At 50.6% G+C, this 19262-nt stretch overlaps 1 protein-coding gene across 2 annotated transcripts in view; it reads left to right on the top strand.

Annotated features, from left to right (window-relative positions):
• The window catches only part of GPD1L (glycerol-3-phosphate dehydrogenase 1 like), a 31027-nt gene extending 12277 nt beyond the window's left edge, over nt 1–18750 (top strand). For both annotated transcript variants that reach the window (XM_074195626.1, XM_074195627.1), the window contains exons 2-8: nt 2884–3061; nt 4015–4155; nt 6338–6476; nt 11531–11643; nt 14337–14570; nt 14717–14823; nt 15945–18750. In XM_074195626.1, the coding sequence (XP_074051727.1) occupies nt 2884–3061; nt 4015–4155; nt 6338–6476; nt 11531–11643; nt 14337–14570; nt 14717–14823; nt 15945–16041 (1009 nt within the window). In that variant the 3' untranslated portion in view covers nt 16042–18750. The remainder of the gene's footprint in view (nt 1–2883; nt 3062–4014; nt 4156–6337; nt 6477–11530; nt 11644–14336; nt 14571–14716; nt 14824–15944) is intronic.
• The last annotated feature ends 512 nt before the right edge of the window (nt 18751–19262 follow it).

Genomic DNA, 19262 nt, shown 5'->3' with positions numbered 1-19262 from the left:
TCATTGACCAGAGTCACCTTCCCTCATCACACCTCTTGGGTTCTGCGTTTTGTGCGACTGACTGGTGCAATCACCAAAAGGCCGTGTGGCCTGGCAAAGGGGGTCAGACTCAGCTAGAAATGGGGGCCTCTAAACTGTGTGTGAGGATCCCTGCAGATCACATACTGACTTTGAGAACTACATGGTTTGGGTTTTTTTGTTTTTTGTTTTTGTAAGGCAATAGGGTTAAGTGACTTCCCCAAAGTCACTGAGTAATTATTATTAAGTGTCTGAGGTAAGATTTGAACTCAGGTCCCTCTGACTCCAGGAAAGGTACTCTATCCACTGTGCCACCTAGCTGCCTCAAAAACCACGTTTATAAATTTCTTATTTTTGTTAATACATCTGTACATTAAAATCAGGTAGAAAATGCATTTTAATTTGATTTAGGCTTACCCTAGGGAAGACCTGAGCCAATGTGACCCTGGTCTGGGAGCCTGACCTTGAAGATGGGAAGGTTTGGGTCTGGATCCTGCTTCAGGCTTGCAGCCAAGAGAGGCAGTGGAGGGATTTTCTATCCTGGGCATTCCACAAAACGCTTATTTGAGGCACATGAAGGCTCTGAGCAGCCTTGGCACTCATCTGATTGGGTGATGGGCACCTCTGACTGAATGCCCACACCTGCCAACTCTCCCTTTCTAGCTTGGCTTAACTCCTTAGGACTTTTCCTCATCCTCTCTTTATGTTGTCTTCCTTATTAAATTGTAAGCTCTGCGAGGTTAGGGACTGAATTCCTTTTTCTGATTTTGTAATCCACTGAGTTCACCTAGGGGGCTCACTCGATGTGAGGGATGGAGGAACATTAGATTTAGACATGCTTAGAATCATCTCATTTACCCCAGCATCTGACCCATATGCCAAGGGCTTGGGAATTGGTGTGACTAGAGACTCCTTTGGCTCATTCCTAGGAGCCACCTGGGGCCCAACCTCCCCTCATCAATATGGTGCCTTCCAGGGTTGGCACCCATGACCTGCTCAAGGCTGGCCCATCTTCTGAGCTTCTGCGAGGGGACATCCAAGGGGCATGATTGATAATATTCATGATGATCCAAGGACTGTGGTGAGTCCTGGGCATCCTGGAGGGCACCATCTCCTCAGGAGTAGGGTGTATGATGACTTCCATCCCAATGATGGTGGCTCCCTATGGCTGGAGGGAGGAGGGAGAGGCTGATAGGAGCGGGAGGTCTTGGGCTTTCCCCCAAGTCCTGGCCTTGAGTGGGCCAGGGGCTGCTCTCCATCATTACTCCCGCTCTGCGTTCACCGAGGAGATCTTGATGATGGCACCCCCTCCCCCTTCCCAGGCTCATCCAGGCCCCAGTCCCATTACTGATTCAGGCACAGAAACTTCAGCCCCATAGCCCCCCTTGGGAGAGCTTACCATATTAGGACAGACAGTAGGTTCACCAGGCGAGGTCCCCAGCCTCAGCCTCTGAAGGAGGGGTTCTGGGCTTGTGCCACCTGTGCTCAGTCATGCCCACTGTACCCCTCTTCTGCCTTCTGGGGAACCTCAGTGTGGAGTTTCTGGAGGCCAGGCCTGCCCAGCACACCTTGCAGCAACGACAATCTTTGGGCCTTTGTTTGGGGGGAAGAGATTTTCAGTCATCCGAAGAACTTGAGGCTATCTGGGTCTACCAACCCCTCTTCTTGCCTGGTGGTCCAAGCCCACCTGCCACATAGTGGCTTTCTGACCCCAGACAAATCTTTTACCTCCATCTTATCGCCTGATATGGGGGGATAATAAATAGCTGTTACTCCTGGGAATTCCAGTTGTAGTGAAATCTGAGTAAATGATGTCTTTGTGGCCTGTTTAGATGCCAGGTTCTAGTTCTTGTCCTTCTCTGTCTCTAGTCTTTAGTTTTCTATGGCTGGATCAATGAGGTGGTGCAGTGGACAGAACACCAGCCCTGGAGTAGTCAAAGAGGACCAGAGTTCAAATCCAGCTTCATATTCTTTCTAGCTGTGTGACCCTGGACAGGTCACTTCACTCTGACAGCCTCATGTCCAGGGCCATCCTGATTCCTATCTGGCCACTGGACCCAGATGATTCTGGAGGAGAAAGTGAGGCTGGGGACTTAGTACAGCCCTCCACACACAAACACACACACACACACACACACACACACACACACACACACACACACACACAATCTGAAATGTGCTTGTGTTTCACCTCCCTGATGTCATGGTCTTCTTCGACAATGAAGGACAAACGTCAGTCTTCTGTGGAGGCTTAGTGTTTCCAAAATCCTTAATGTCTATTAAACACCCCTACCCCTCAGCCCCTCAGTTCAAGGACTTTGGAGCCTTGCAGGGTAGAGGGAAGGTCCCAAACCTTTGGATTCAACTCTTCCCTCTGGCCGTGGGTGCCGGGTCACTCCCTGACCTCGGGATTCTCCCTCGTCTCTCACCCCATAGGATTTTAACCTGTTGGGCGTCTTGGCTGCTTCTCTTGGTATATTTTTAAGTGCATTTAATAAAATACAGAGATTATAAAGAAACCAAATATATCAAAGAAGTTCAAGGTTAGGAAGCCCTGCATTTGTCCCCTACCCAAACCCTTCCCTAGCCCTGGCGGAGGCCCTGTAGATGTTCCATAAGTACCTGCTGAACTGGACCGACTTTGGGGTGATCCCTGAGCAGACTTGGAGCTCGGGCCCTTTCAGAATGGCTTTGGATTTGTCTAGCAGTTTGGGGGGGCTTTTACCCTGTTCCCCTGCAGCTCCTCTTGTTGAGGAGACTATTCTCAATTCATAGAGGACACTGCTTGGCCAGGTTAGGGGGCCAAGACCAGACCCTGACTTTGTAGACCTTGACTTTGACCTGTTCTTTCTGCTCTCTCTGTAGGGGTTCAGCCGTGGCCAAAATCATTGGCAATAATGTCACGAAGCATCAGAAGTTTGCCCCGATGGTCAAGATGTGGGTCTTTGAGGAAACAGTGAATGGACGAAAACTGACAGACATCATCAATAGTGATCATGAGAATGTGAAGTACCTCCCTGGACACAAGCTGCCGGAAAATGTGGTAAGTTAAGTGGGGGTCCATGTGGGAGGTAGGGATGCTCAGGTCACCTTCTGACCTCAGGTGAGGTCTCACCAGAACACAGGGGAGCCATGGATCCGGAAGACTGTACCCTCAGAGCTCTGGTGGGAAGTGAGAGGGCTGGGCTTGGGGGGCCTCGAGGGGCCGCTGCAAGACCAAGCAGGCATTGTGTTTCTTAGGAGTTGGCTTCATGAGTCAAAAGGTGTCCCAGGCTCCAATTTGGGCCCCTCACTCTCACTGGGTTATTTCTTCAGGCATCAGTTTCCTTATATGGAAAATGGAAATAATGATCCCTGTCTTCCAAGGGGTTAATAGAGAGGGGATAGAAGCCCCCAGGCTATCCTTGGGACCGGAAAGATGAAGCCAAGGGGGTGTCCTCAACCCACATAATCACCAGCCTGCTCCCATCTGGCATCCAGATAAAGGGTGCCATCCTCCCCAGCAGCTGGGAACCTCTGGAGCCACCCCCGCTCCCATGGTCATTGCATGAGACCTCACACTGCCATGGACACACTGGCCTAAGTGAAGCCTACATACGTGGCTGAGAAGGCTGGTGACAGGTGTGGGAGTATTAGGATAAAACCAATGGCGCCTGGCTTCTTTGAGATGACAGAACATTCAATGAGGCCTGGAAGCCAGGGATGAGGAAGGGCTGCCCGGTGGATGTGGCTCTAAGCTGAGCCTTGAAGGAGCAGAGGGGAGTTGGGGGGGCCACAGCCTAGGCACAGGGCTGGAGCTGGAGCCAGGTCCTCTCCAGTCTGCCCTCCAGCCCCCTTTCCACTGCATCTTGACCCTCCCTCATTTTTTACTGGTTGTTTGCATAGTGCTGGGCCCAGAATCGTCAGAGGCTGGTAAATTCTTGGGAAATGATGAAGTTATGTATGGTGGATTTAGCCGGGCATCTCCCTAAAGACTGCTTTCCTTCCCTTGTGCAGATTGCTGTCCCAAGTCTCAGCGATGCTGTTGGAGACGCAGACCTCCTGGTCTTCGTGATTCCTCACCAGTTCATTCACAGGATCTGTGATGAGATCACTGGACAGGTCCCTAAGAAAGCGCGGGGGATTACCCTCATCAAGGTAGGTGGGGGCTTCCATCCCTTCTGGACCTGGAGTCTCCCAGATGTGATCCTTCCCCTCCTCAATGCAGATTGCAAGCCTACATCCTGGAAGTTTGGTTCCTGCCCAGGTCTATCCACCACCCCTACCCTACATAGGAGCCAGTCTTTTTTTAATCAGATCTTTGATAGCCTTGGGGTGGAGGGTGCCCCGTGAGAAACTCCTTCCACCAGGGCAGGTCGGCGATGCTCTGCTGTCTCACCCACAGAGAGGTCAGTGACTTGACCCTAGCTCTCCCTAGCTCTGGGGCCCACTCTGACCATCATGCTTCTCTCGAGCTGAGACAGTAGCCAAGGCATCTGTGAGGACAGTCCAGAAGGTCAGATGCACATACAACTGACCTGATTCAATTGACTTCCATCCATCTTTCAAGCATGGTCTGGGTGCATGTCTTCTTCATCCTTTTATCTATGGGGTGGTTAGACCAGTCTCCGACCTCCAGGACCAAAACTAAGTCTGTGGTTGGCATCTTCCCCCACAGTCTTCTTGGACCTTCAGTCCTCCAGTCACATGCAGCCACCCCGGCACACTCGCCACTCTTTGCACTGGATTCTTCCCTTGTCCTCCAGACGGAGAGCGAGAGCCCAGCTCCTGCCCTCTGCTCCCCCCAGATCCCTCTTCTGCAGGGGAGGCTTCTCCTGGTCTCCTCCCTCCCAAGGATCCCCCTGAAATGACTTTCCATAGGCCCTGTTGTCTCCTCAAGGGAGGACAGGGCTTGGTTTGCTCTCCTTTAAGTCCTCCACTGAGAGCCTGGTGGTCATGATTCTGCCGCCTAAGATTGCTGATGACCCAGATGTCATAGCTCTGAGTAAGCCTGGGTGGCCCTGCATCTTCGCTGTCTCTTGGACATCAGACCTCCAAGTTCCTTTAAAATTCCTCTCTGGTAGGGATTTCCTCTCAGGCATTTGTTCCAGTGCACCCATTTTCCCTTTTGCCACTTCTGACATAAGTAAATCTTACTAATTAGTTCTTAGGACCTCAGAGGTTCTGGCCCACCTGGGGTCCTCAGCTGGTCAGCCCTAGGAGTTTCCTCTACTGTTTGTTTTCTTTTGTAAAATAGTCATGTTCCTTGTGAGACTCAGCTCTGAAGACCTGGAACATTCTACCAATGAGCTTGATCGGGTCGCTTTGGGTAGCAGGTCTCTTTCAGGGCAGGCAGAGAAGGTTGCCTGACTGAGGGCCCTCATGGGCTGGCCTTCTGGCCTCCTCCTTGTAGTGACCACTTTTAGTGTTCTGTGAGAAGCAGCATAGGTCTGGTGCCCTCACTCTGTCCATGCTCCCACCTCAAGTGACTCTGCCTTTCCTCCATGGAAAACCAGTTTGACTGTGACCCAGGCGGTTGTCCCTGGGCTCCTAGGACACCATCCTGCCATGATTTTGTTTTGTTTTGGTTTTAGTTTTTTTGCAAGGCAATGGGGTTAAGTGACTTGTCCAAGGTCACACAGCTAGGGAATTATTAACCACCTGAGGCTGGACTTGAACTCATTCCTCCTGATTCCAGGGGCGGTGCTCTATCCACTGTGCCTCCTAGCCACCCCGTCATGATATTTTTTGAACAAAGTATGTAAGATGTCTACAAATTAGGCTTCTAGGAAGCCTGTGAGCTTCTGGCTCTCTCATTTCTCTGTGAAGTGACCATTCCACAGCCCACAATAGAATAAACTTTGATTGAGCAACATGGAGGAGAGGGGGTCCACCACAATCTGCAACTAGTTATTTCCTGAGTTCACATCCAGCCTCAGACACATAACGTGGCTGAACAAGCCACTCCACATCTGGTTGCCTCATTTGTAAGATGCTCAGGGCAGTGTCCAGCATCCAGGAGGCTCTGTGGACAGGTCCCCCTGTGTGGGGGCTTCTCTGGGATCCCTGAGACCCCTTCAGGAGCTCCATGAGGTCCGAGCTGTGTTCATAACTAATACAACAGCAACATTTCATTTTCTAAGAATGATGGTGTTGGTGGGTGTGACCCGTATCAAGAAGAACTCCTGGGGGGAAGGGAGCTGAGTCCTCCATAGCTGAGAGTATGAAGGGGCCCAGAGAGAGGAGGGACGGAGCTTCCTGGACAGCAGAGTGGGGCAGGGCCTTTTGGGGGGGTTTCTCCGCTTCTTCCTCCCTTGACCCGTCTACGTTCCCTTTCTAGGGAATTGATGAGGGCCCCGAAGGGCTCAAACTGATTTCCGACATCATCCGAGAGAAGATGGGCATTGATATCAGCGTGCTGATGGGGGCCAACATCGCCAACGAGGTGGCTGCAGAGAAGTTCTGTGAGACTACCATAGGTAAGGGCACCTACGGCAACCAGAGCCATTCTGAGTGTCTGGATCCTGAGGAAAGTCTTGGGTTCAGCTTGTGCTTCTTACTATTGCTTCAATTCAGCAAGCTCTTATTAGGCACCACTGAATGCTTTGGATCTAGCCCGGGTGGGGGGAATAGGGATAGGGAGGCTTTCAAAGACAGGAGAGCGCAGGCTCTGCTCTCCCAGAGCTTCCCTTCCACCGACCAGGAGATTCTGATTAAGATCTGTTATTGGGGATGAGGGCCAGTGGATCTGGGGGAGCATCCTGGCCCGGGGGCAGAGGAGGCCCTGGGTTCAAATTCTGACTCATCTCCCTGTTGCCTTGGTGAACCTTGGCAGGTCAGCCACTTCTCTGGCCTCAGTTTCTTTGTCTGTGAAATGAGGAGGATGGACTTGGTGGCCTTGAATCCAGACCCAAGTCTGTGATCTGTGGAACTCGGGAGGGTCTTTGGAATTGGACTGGGGGTCAGCCCGGCCTCAGGATGGCTCTCCAGTGTGCATCCTACTATCCCAGCCTCAGTTTCCTCCTCTGTAAAATGGGGGGGTTTGCTTGGATCAGCCTGTTGTCCCTGGCTGCCACCAGAGCCGGTTGCTGTGATTCCATTTGTGGGGTCCTGGAACATTCTCCTGGGCCTTGTCACTACTGTTGGCAGAGGCACCTTCGCCCCTTCCCTGAGTTTGACTCCTCTTGTGATTTGAGGGCCTCTCCCTGCGTGACTCCACACCGGTCCCCTATTGAGAAGCAGGCCGTGGAACGGCTACCCCAGAGACAGGACCGTGGGCACTGGCTTTGGGACCCAGTCACGGCACTGTGCCCCCAACCCCAGCTCTACATTGATTGTGACGTTAGAGTCCTCACGGGACTCACATCTCCTTCTTTCTGCCCAGGCCTCCAGTTATGGGGGTGGGGGTGGGAATGACACATAGATGGTGGTAGGGGCAGAGTGGTGCAAGAGCCCCCCCTTGGGGCTGCTGAGGGTCTGGCTGGCTGGATCTGCTGATCTTCCCACCTCCAAGTCTGGCCATATTGTTTTGGGGTTGGGGGACAGTCCCACCACCAAGGCTCATGGGCACCATCCTAGTCTCCCAAAGGGTCAAAAAATGGGAAAAAAGGGTTTTTTCCTAGGAACACAACCTCACAATAAACTAACCCTCAAGGCAGCACCCCACTCTCTACATGCTCCCACCTCCCAGGACACCCCCATTTATCAAAATCTGACTGGGAGCAGTGGAGGGTGAGTGGCCTCTGCCAGACTTGGAAGATGGCTCCGGGTATGAGAAGTGGGCAATGTTCCCACCCTCCCCTCCCCTCCTGTGTGGGCCTGGAAAACTGGGGTAACCTGTCCAACCGGCCCAGAAAGGGGCCTGGGGCCTCCACTTCATGCTTTTCTTCCTTCCCTCCCACAGTGCCCTGGGGAGCCTCCCCTCTGGTCAGTATTCATCCTTGAAGTGGCCTGTTGGAAAGGCCATTTCCCCAGTAAGAGGGGTTTCTGTAGGACCCCCAGGCCTGACCTGCCCCATACTTGCTATCAGTTGTCTGACCTTGGAAGGCCCAGCCTGAGCCCCCCTCCCCCTCCTCATTCCCCCCCCCCCCCCATTCATGTTCCATAATAAAATGTGGCCCTCCCAGTCTTGTGGGCTGTTAACTCAGAGGGGGGAGCTGGACCCTAGAATGCTCCTGTAGTAGACCTTCATTATTGGGGGACAGAGACCCCTTCCTATAGTGGGAAAGGTGCCAGCTGGCCCCTGGACCTCAGGTTGCAAGTGGGCTGACTGCCTCCATGAGGAACAGGAGAGTCCTGGGCCAGGCAGAGGGCCCAGAATCCTCAGGGGAGGACAGGGGGAGGCGAGGACATTCCTGGAGACCACCCTGCTCCATGCATCCACAGGCATGTGTGGAGTGCCTACTGTATACCCGGCCATATAGTCAGCCCTGAATACAGAGCCCAAAGGAAGCAGACCCTGCCCTCAGGGAGCTTACATCCCCGAGGAGGGAAACCTGGACCCAGAGCAGTGAAGAAAAAATATATAAAAATCTCATATGGGCATCCAGGCACATTACTGAGAGTCTAATCCCCGGATCTCTGGGACAGCCCTTTGAGGTAGAACCTGCACAGAAAAATCCTCTTCTACCTGGGAGGAAACCCAGGCCCTGGAAGGCTCAGGTGAGATGGTCAGTTCATAAGCTTCTCCAGAATAATGATGGAGAGAAGGATGCAGAGGAAGAAGGGGGAGGAGGCCTGATGGCATCAGGAAAGGCGTGTGCATAGGGTCGTGGCCATTGAAGTGGGGGCTTCCTGGGGCCTAATGAAGGGGAGGTGCCCCCCCATCCCCCACCTTTCCCTAGAGTCCATTCAGCCTCAGACACTTGCTAGCTGTGGGACCCTGGGTCAGGCTCTTCCCGGCTCCTGCCTTGGTTTCCCTCCCTCCCAGGGTGAGGGCGAGGATTCAGGGAAATAGTCTGAAGTCTTTGTACAAGGGCACCTTGGAGTCTCAACTCATCTCTCTGGAGGTTCCTTGATTTTCTTTGTAGATGGTTGTTAGACCCAATTTCACCCGAGGCATGGATGGACACCTCAGACTGAGGTCCCTGCTCGAAGCCCCCAGGCTGGGGGCCTCCTGCCCCTCGGGCCTCTCTGGAGGAGGGCTTCGTGCCGCCTCACCCTTAATGATCGTTGCAATAGTAACTCATGTTCATGGAGCAGGCTAAGGTCTCCACGCTGCTGTAGATGGTGCACCTCACTTCCAGTAGCCCAACGGCCTGGCAGGGAAGTAGGACAGGTGCCACGCTCCCCTGTGTATGACCAAGCAGCTGGAGTAAATGAATGAAGATGGTTCCCTTTCTGGAGGCATCCCTGGATAGGATACAGATACATATGTTGGGGTTGAGTGACTTGCCCAGGGTCACACAGCTAGTTAGTTTTAAGTGTCTAGGGTAGGACTTGAACTTGGGTCCTCCTGACCATTCTTTCCACTGTACCACCTCGCTGCCTACAGGTATCTCACATTCTGATGGGGATGACACATAGGAGGGAGGGGTGTTTGGACCTGGAAAGTCACGGAGTTGTCCCAGATTTTGCAGTAGTGGGGACAGCATCGATTTGATTATGGTTCCAGGACTGAAAAGAGGGGAGAGATTGCAAACTGACAAGCCAGTTGGTGAGTGTCGCCAAGCCAGGCAGGTGATTCAGGAAGTTGCGGATGGCGGTGAAAGACCGCTCACCTTCTTCATTCAGCTATGGTATCTCCGCAGTTGGCTCAGTTCACTCAAGGGTCCAAACCGAAGCCCAGGGAGAGGGACCCCGGGCAGCTCCCAGGCCAGCTTTGGACCTGAGTCGCCCACTCCATGGGGGTATCTGGGGGCCTGCTTACCAGGGGCTCTGCTTTTTAAATGTGGTTTTAAGTAGTGTTCCTGAGAAAAAGAGGCTTTCCCCAGCCCTCAAGCCTCCTAACAAACCACCCCATGAGATGGTCCTGATAACAGCCGCCTCCTCCTCCTCCTCCTCCTCTCCTTCTTCCTCTCCTCCTTCCTCTTTCCCTCTTCCAAATTCTGAGAACTTCATTTTTAGAAAGGTTTTATTTTAAGTTTTACGATTTCCCCCCCTATTCTTGCTTCCCTCCCCGCACCCCCCACAGAAGGCAGTCTCAGTCTTTACATTGTTTCCATGGTATATGTTGATGTCAGTTGAATGTGATGAGAGAGAAATCATATCCTTTTAAGGAAGAAATATAAAGTATAAGAGATAGCAAGATCAGACAATGAGATAATCAGTTTATTTTTCTAAATTAAAGGTAATAGTCCCTGGTCTTTGTTTAAACCCCACAGTTCTTTCTCTGGACACAGATAATAATTCTCCATTACAGACAGTCCCAAATTGTCCCTGGTTGTTGCACTGATGGAACGAGCGAGTCCATCCAGATTGATCATCACCCCCATGTTGCTGTTAAGGTGGACAGTGTTTTTCTGGTTCTGCTCATCTTGCTCAGCATCAGTTCATGCAAATCCCTCCAGGCTTTCTAAATTCCCATCCGTCCTGGTTTCTAATAGAACAATAGTGTTCCTTCACTAAATTCTGAGAACTTTAAACTAGAGTAGGTGGCACTTCTCAGGGGAGTCTTCTCCCCATTCCTTCCCCTTCTTGGATCATCACTTAAACTTGAGCTGATTTACCTAAAACTTCATCCCTCTTAAGAGGCAGGTTGTATTTAGGGTGGGTTTTTGTAGTCTCAGGCCTGTGTTCCAAAGATCAGGGTTCTGCAGAGAGTTTGTCTTTTTTTTTTATTCCAAACAACAAGACATAGACACATACATTCATTTTCTCTCTCTCTCTCCCCTGTCACCTCTCTTTTTCTCTCTCTGTCTCTCTTTCTATCTCTTTCTCTGTCTCTCTATCTCTCTTCTGACTCTTTCTCTCTCTTTCTCTCTCTCTGTCTCCTCTCTCACTTTCCTCCCCACCCCCCCATACATCATAGAAGGGTAAAAGGAGACCAGCCTAAAACCCTGTAGCTTGTGGCTCCTCTTACCCTTGGGGCTGGATGCTCATCTGGACTTCGTTCCCTTCCCTACTCTGCCATTTTTAACATATTCATATTGTTTGACTTCGTAAGATGCCCCACTGAGCCCTCTATTTCCTGTTATTTGTTATTGGCTTCAGAAGCAGAGCCTTGTCACCCCAAGGACTCTATAGAGACTTAAACTACTCCATAGGAAACTTTCCGCAGCAGGATGGTGGGGAGCCCCCCTCCCCCACCTACATATTAAATCTAAACTTGCCCATGAATGCCAGTATTCTTTAAAGATTTCTAAGTTGTTTGTTTCAGAACATTTCTTTGTCTTTTTCCCTTCAATCAGGGATGCTAGAAGGGAGAAAAGAGAGTCAGGGTTGGGGAAAACAGGCCCCTCCAGGCAGTCCTTCAGCTGAGTGGAAGGGAAAGAGTTGAGACTCCAAGGCGCCCTGGTACAAAGACTTTAGACAAAAAAGAAAAAGAAGTCTTGATTGTTAATATCTTTTTTCCCCCTCTGCCCTTCAATAATAGGTAGCAAGGTCCTGGAGAATGGGCTTCTCTTCAAGGAACTCCTGCAGACTCCGAATTTCCGAATCACTGTTGTGGATGACGCTGACACTGTAGAACTCTGTGGAGCGCTCAAGGTACCAGAAGGTGGGAGGTGGGAGGTCGCCCTAGAAGCAAATGGACAATCTTTTGGCCTCTTGAACTCAGGTTCTTAAAAAATCAATGGGAGATGCTACAGACTCTGGGGAGGGTCCCAAAGGACAGATAATGCAATCTGTTGGTAAAGAGGCTGAGAGCCAGGTGGCCAGACTGGCAGATCCACTGTCAGGTGTGGTCACCAGAGGGGTTGTTTTGGCTTGCCTCTCTCTGTTATAAGTGAGGTAGAAGTGGGGGGAAGGTGATTAGTCCATCTAAAAAATGAATAGCTGCTTTAAAGAGCCAAAGCAAGATAGAATAATAATGGATAATAAGAAAAGGGAAAATGGGCTATATAAGTTTCTGTTTCACCTTGTAGGAAAGACAGGCTTTTTCATCCAATCCAAATGTATTGAATTAAGAGTTTGAAACAACCTCCTGCCCCGTCACTCACTTTCCTGCATTGCCCTTCAGGATTCCATGATTGAAACCACTCCTCCCTCAAGATAATTTGTTTATGTGGATTTTACCTATCGATATTTATTATATTAGAAACTAAATTGTCTTAGGATTACTACAATAGCTTTGACCTCAAGGACCCCCTAAAAGGTCCCCAGGAGTCCTTGAACCACACTTGGAGAACCAAGGCTCTAAGCCTCCACCTGTCTCTGATTTACAGCTCGTTTCCTATTTATTCAGCAGTCCCACCCAAGGACCACATATAGTATGATTCTCTTGGTACTTCTTATGCACCATTTTGAAAATAAGCCCTTTTGAAGGGCTCCTCCCTAACACAATGCCCCTTGTTTCTCTGCTCCTTCTTCAGTGGTCCCCATTAGCAGGGGGCTTGGAGCTCAGAGGGAGCCTTGGCTCTGCCGAGGATGGAGGCTGGGCTGGGGTGGGAGGGGGCTGCCTTTCTCTTTGGTCTCCTCCTTTGCTACCTCGGGCTCTCTCAACTCCATGGATGGTGGATGGAGAACTGCCACAGGCTCCAAGTCCACTCATTCTGGATGACTCTCCAAGGGTGGGAGTGGGGAGAGATGGATCCAGAACAACAGCAGGATGACCAGGCATCTGAAATGAGAACATCTTTTAATATGAAGTGCCATCTAAATTGTCTCTCTTAGTGAAGGGAACAAGTGATTGTTCCGGTCTTCTCTCTTTTTGTCTCATTTTCCCATCCCGGTGACTCATCTCATCCCTTCCTAGATAGAACTCTCTCTCCTCCCAAAGCAGGATTAAAACAAATGAAAATATTGGCCATGTGAGCCAGCAGTCAGGGTGTCCCCTGAACCTACTTTACCATTGTTCCCCAAAGTCCTGTCCAGTGAGCCCACTTTCAGCTTTTTGGTGGGATGAGAAGGGAGGCAGGGGAGGGGGCAGGAGGGATGGAAGAGCCATGCGTAGACCGACCCGCCTAGCAGCTGGCACCCCTCCCTCCCCCCGCTGTAAGCTGAAGAGTGTGTCATTGGGGCTAATTTGAGTCTTGGGCCCCGGCCAGCCTCAATCTTTCTTTGTGCTTTTGGAGGGGGAGCCCTACATTTAAAACCCTCATTCAGGCAACAGGACTTTTGTTGGTCCCTTTTTTAAGAGCCCGTTAATGGTACTTCATTAATGTAATGACCCCTTAACTGCAGGGGCACCATTGATGTTGGTGAGCTCCTAATTGCTTAGTGTTGGCCAGGAAACTCCAAGACTGGTTTTTAATGCTGTGGGCGAGTGGTGTTTGTGTCCAGAGCCTGGCAGGGAGTTGGACGAGCTGGGGGCTCCTGGCAAGCTTTAGCTGACAGCCGTCACACGGACAGCCCATGTTCAGACTTGAGATAGGCAAGAAATGCTCGCTGGCGGAGAGCCCAGAGGCGGCTTTACATTGGCCCCAGTTGTGCAGAGCCAGGAAAGTCAGGGAAATGCTTTCCCACCCCCACCCCAGAATGGACCTGGGAAACACTGAGGCTTAACCAAGGGTCTGAGGCGAGAGAGAGCCCTAGAACACAGATGGCCCAGCTTCCCACTGCTTGGAGCAGCCAGGGCCAGAACCCAGGTAGACTTCTAGACAAGGACTGGCCCAGGATGAGAAAGCCAGATGAGAGAGCTGGCCTTCAGGACCCAGGTGATAGAGCCTGACTGGGCCTTCAGGACCAGGTGATAGAGCCAGGTGGGCCTTCTGCAAAGTGGATATACATAAAGGAAATGGTGACTGGACCTGGGTCGCTCTGTTTTGGACCAGCCGTGTTCTATATTTTTAGCGCCGAGCTGCCCCGGCTCTGTCTGCCCCCATGATTCCCATGAACTACTCTTTTCTAGGAAGGCAGGGTGGTCTAGGGGATAGTGTGCCAGGCTTAAGTGGCATCTGCATCTTGTGTCCATCTCACACTGGCTACCTGAGCCATCACCTTTGTTGGAACACTCACTGCACTGTGATGCCATTGGGCAAGTGGGCCTTAGTTTCTTCCTTCATGAGTATTCTGTGGGTGAGACTAGATGGTGCATCCTCCCCCTCCCACCCTCCAAAGTCGTTACCTCTCAGATCTAGGATGCTGGGTCTAGGTTACTCATGGAAAGCAGGAGGACGCTCAGCACCGGGACCCTTCCGACCAGGATCGGGTCAGGAGGCAATGGGAGGATGCGCCAGAGCGCTCTGTGGACCTTCCACATTCACTGCCCCTTTTAATGTTGCAGTTTCTCTTCTTTCCAGAATATCGTGGCAGTGGGAGCCGGCTTCTGTGATGGACTTGGCTGTGGGGACAACACCAAGGCCGCTGTCATCCGCCTGGGGCTCATGGAAATGATCGCCTTCGCCAAGATCTTTTGCAAAGGGCAGGTGTCCACGGCCACTTTCCTGGAGAGCTGTGGCGTGGCCGACCTGATCACCACATGCTACGGGGGTCGTAACCGGAGGATAGCTGAAGCCTTTGTGAAGACGGGAAAGGTAAGCAGCCCATTTGAGCTGGGAGATTGGTGGGGTGTGGCCTCAGGTCCCCAAGGAGGACAGTGAGGTCCATGAGGGAGGGTCTTAGCCGGGTCATCTCACCGGACGTGTGTCATTGTGAGGGCTTGGATTGTTTTATTTTCAAGACCATCGAGGAACTGGAAAACAGTATGCTGAATGGTCAGAAGCTCCAGGGACCCCAGACTTCAGCCGAAGTGTATCGCATCCTCAAGCAGAAGGGCCTCCTGGACAAGTAAGTGGCTGCTCTGAGGGAGGGATGGCCGGTGGTCAGCTCCCAGGTCCGGGGGAGTTGCATAAGCTGATTACACCTAGCTCTGAGGACCCTGACTTAAGCCTGGGTCCTGGGGGGGGCCTAGGATATCCTCAGGACTGGGTGTGTTAGTCATAGGGGATAGGATTCAAAAACAGCCAAAGAAGGGACTCCTTTCCTGGGGAATTTAGTCTCCTCAGTCCTTCCAAGCACAAACTTTCCCCTAACAGTATCAGTGGGCAGTGCCTCTGGTCTCACCCTCCCCGGTGTAGGCACAGATTGTGAGGATCTTTGCCCAAATGCCAGGCTGAGGACGCAGCAGGATGCCCCAGTGGGACACGATCAGACCATTGGGGCTGCACTTGGGAAGGTGGTTAGGAGAAGGGAGAAGACCCTGCCACTTATCTGGGGCCATGGCCTTCCTTGCCTGCCTGTCACGGGGCTCCAAGCCTTGGTTGGTCACTCTATCTGTGATTTATTGGTAGAAAGAACTCCCTTCACAGAAGTTCCCTTCTGGCTTTGACCTCCACTATGGTGCTTCCTCTGGCAACCTCTAGTTTGGGTTGTTTTTGTGCATGCGCCTGCCTCCTGGAGGGCAGAGCTGGGTCTGAGGCCATTTCCTCTCTTCCTGGCCCAGCTCATGCTCTGCGCCCTCCCTTTTGTGCCCTTTTTCCAGCTTCCCCAAGAGTGGTCCCAAAGGAGGATCTACTTTGTCCTCTCACAACTTACTGTTTTCTTCAAGAAACTAAAAAAAGATGTTTTTAATCCTTTTGAAAATTACATCACTTCCATTTTATGAGCTGTTCTTCCCCTCTGCCTCTCCAAGGGTGCTCATTGGCCCTTATGAGAAACCATTTTTTAGAAGGAAGACTGACTGTCCACCGGGCCGGGCCTCTCCTGGGTCAGCGATGCCTGGGCCACGTAAACTCAGTTCTAAAGGGGGGAAAAAAACCTTTCCAAAGGAAAGGTTTGTGAACTTGGTTCTGTCAGGGCATGTTTGTGAGCTGAGCACCATTTTGGGGGGCCTGTGAGCTTGGCTGCTCACATCCAACCCCATGCCGGACGTCCAGGCTTACTGTCCCCTCCCCTCCCTTTCCCTGCAGGTTTCCCTTGTTCACAGCCGTCTATCAGATCTGCTACCAAGGCCGGCCTGTCCAGGAGATGCTTTCCTGCCTCCAGAGCCACCCAGAACATATCTAACGGGGTGACCCCGCCACGTGCCGGGCAGCCGCTGCCTCTATATGACGCACAGGCGCAGGCGGCCATGATGGCGCAGCCCAGACGCTCCTTGCCTGATGTTCTATTCCAAACCTGAATGTTGGCAGATCTCTCCAAGTTCATTCTTTTCTAGCCCAGGTTGAGAGGGAATAAGGGGATGCCCGGTGCTGGGTGGGTTTGCAAATCATTTCATTGGCCGAAATGCAGGTGTTGAGGACACCATCATGCAAATGTTGCACATTGTGCCTGCGTAGATGTGTGTATATGTGTGTGTGTGTGTATGTCTGTATTTTGCGGTTCGTCTTTTGGAATTACTCCATTGTGGTAGCTTGGGTGATTGGGACTCTCTTTACTAGTTTTTTTGGTTTGTTTTTAAATTGAACTCATTAATATTAGGTCTTTGGGTGAAGGCAATTTTGTTTTAAAAAAAAAAAACAATTAACCAGCATTGTTTTGGTGGGTGGGAAAGAAGAAATAGCATTTATCTGCTCAATGCACCAAAAATATAATGAGAATTTTACCTCGTGCAGTCAAATCAAAAGGCATTTTTAAGCACCTGCTGTATACCAGGCTCATTGCTGTGTGTAAGGGTATGTGTATGTGTGTGGGGGTGGGGTGGGGGGGTTAAAGGAAAGGCAAAGAACGGCCCCTGTACCCAAGGAGCTCACAGTTTAATAACAAAGCCAGCATTGTTTTTTATTCATAGTCAGGTGTTTTTTTTAATGACATTTTTAATCAGGTTATGCCACCTACATTGTTCTACTTCTACACTTTTCTGCATTTGTAATATTGTTGGTTGGCTGCTGTTCTGCTCTTTTGGAAATCCTGTGACAACGGCCGAGGGTCGGTGTGGGCTCAGGACCCCTCCCCATGATGTTGCTTAGTCTTAGAATTTTCAGAGCAATGTTGAGACCCCCCCCCCCAAATGGTTTTCTAAGACTGCTTCAGGACTTCCCCGCTCTATGTTGTCACCCAGGAAATGCTTGGGGTCAACAGCATCTCCACCTGTGCCTGCTGCCACTCACTGGCATTCCTTCGGCATCTCTGGGCCAAGGCATCCACAGGCCTCATGGTCCCTCGGCGTGCCCAGCCTTCTGGAGGGGGTTTCAGGGCTGCCATCTTTGGAGGCTTGATGTGGAATCCAGCCCGGATGATGCCCATCTCCAACTTGAAACCTCTCCACAGCAGTTGAACCATCTTGTGTCTCTGTTCGCAAAGCTGTGAAAACACTATGGGAGGGATTGAGCTAGAAGCCTTGACCTTTGGGCCGCCCTCCTCAGGGAGCCACAATTCTCTGAAGATGACCTGGCTGTGCCGGCTCAAGGAGGCCCTCAGAAGATGACCTTGGCTGGCTCCTTTTCCACCTTCTCCCCTCAGTCACTCTGCTCACCAGGGATGAGGGGTGAGGGGAGAGACGGGCAAAGCTGAGAGTTCTCCTGAGACCCCATGATGGCCCCTCATCCACTGAGGCAGTGCCGTCTATAAATGGAGCCCCATATGCATTTCATAAGGCTGTTGCTGGGCTTATGACGTGAGCCTGGGCTGGGTAATGGGCAGTGTTCTCAGTGATGGGGTGGCTCTGGAAGCCAACAGAACCTAGGAGAAACCGGCCTCGCTAATGCGCACATTAAACCATCCCACATGGTTTTTTTTTTTTATTTTGGGGTTTGAATGGGAATGGGTGCCCCCCCAGCACTTGACAAGTGAAGGGGATGTGGGAAAGGCTCCCAGCCTTCAGGGCCTTGTCAATCACTTTCTGAGAAGCATTTGCTCGTTATTTTTGCTATTATTAAAATGATTGTAGATTCATGTTTTATGGGATTTTTAAAAATTCCACCCCAGATATTCACTGGGCATTTTAGAATAGAAACAGACACCTGTGAAAAGCACATGAAATGCCCCAAGTTGACCCAATTTCATGCCATTATTCTCTTAATTGACTTCAAACCACTTGACTGGTGGGAAGCCTTTTAAAAGTTTGTACATTCATGTAAAGTTGCATTATAAGATCCCTAAAGGGCTGTCTACTAATCAGGGGTTCTCCTGGGTAGCTTGGTTGTGGGGGGCCATTCTGGTTTAATGGATTCTCCTCTGAAGAAGTGTCTCTTATTCTTAGTTTTATACTTGAGTGGTTGTTTTGGTTTTTTGTTTTTGTTTTTTAAGACAAACCCTGATACCACTCTCTAAATAAAGTCCATTTATTAAATCTTTGACATCTACAACAGCCACACATTATGGAATGGGGCAGACTTTTTAAAAATTTTGTACCCCAAGATTCTATTTCTTGTTCCACTGGTTGTGTCCATCTGCTGACCCCTGTGCCCTTTGGTTTGATGTTAACTTGTATTAACGCTTCCTACTAATGATGGTAACTGGGGGATGCCCATGATGAATGGGCAAACCACTCCGGCACCTTGCTAAAGATGGTCCGCAGCAGCCTAGAGTCAGGGTCCACCTTCCCTTGGATTTCCTATCTAAGAGTAGAATGAACAAAAGGCCTCAGGTATAAAGGACTGTGTCTACCAGGAGGGTGATGGGGAAAGGAGAGGTGCCCTGGGGACAAAAAAAAAAATGATTTTCATTACTAAGCTTACTAACCATTCATTTACTTTTAGGTGGATTGTATTTGTTTACCTATTGTAGATGGGCATATGATTCAAAGCTTGGTACAATAAACATTTTATCCCTGCATCCTGGTCTTTTTAGTCTTTTTTTTTTTCCGTTTGGTTTGGTTTTTGGAGTAGAAAACAAACCTTGTGTTTTGAGACCTGCCTCTGCTGATTTCTGACCCAGTGATTCCAGGCAGGTCCCCCTGACCCCATCTTTAAAATAAGAGGGCTGAACTCTGGCTTTTAAAATCTCTGGACTTCTAAATCTGTGATTCTGGGAATTGGTTCATAAGATTGCTACCATGGAGGTAAGATTGAGCTCCTTCCTGGGGTGGTTGAAGCCCCTTGTGGTTGGTTTTAGCGGGGTGGGGGGAGAAATACAGTTGAATATCCTGTGGATTGTGAGATCAAATAATAAAGCAATGACATCTAAGTAAAAGCATTTGGGGCATCATAAAACACTATTGTGAACTCCCAAGTCAAAGAGAAAATATTACAAGCAGCCAGAAGGACACAATTCAAGTATCGTGGAGCTGCAGTCAAGATCACACAGGACTTAGCAGCAACTACATTAAGGGCTCATAGGGCTTGGAA

The sequence above is a fragment of the Macrotis lagotis genome, chromosome 7 (genome assembly GCF_037893015.1).
Source record: "Macrotis lagotis isolate mMagLag1 chromosome 7, bilby.v1.9.chrom.fasta, whole genome shotgun sequence".
NCBI lineage: Eukaryota > Metazoa > Chordata > Mammalia > Peramelemorphia > Peramelidae > Macrotis > Macrotis lagotis.
The sequence above is the reverse complement of the archived record's forward strand: the minus strand, read 5'-3'. Positions and strand labels throughout refer to the sequence as shown.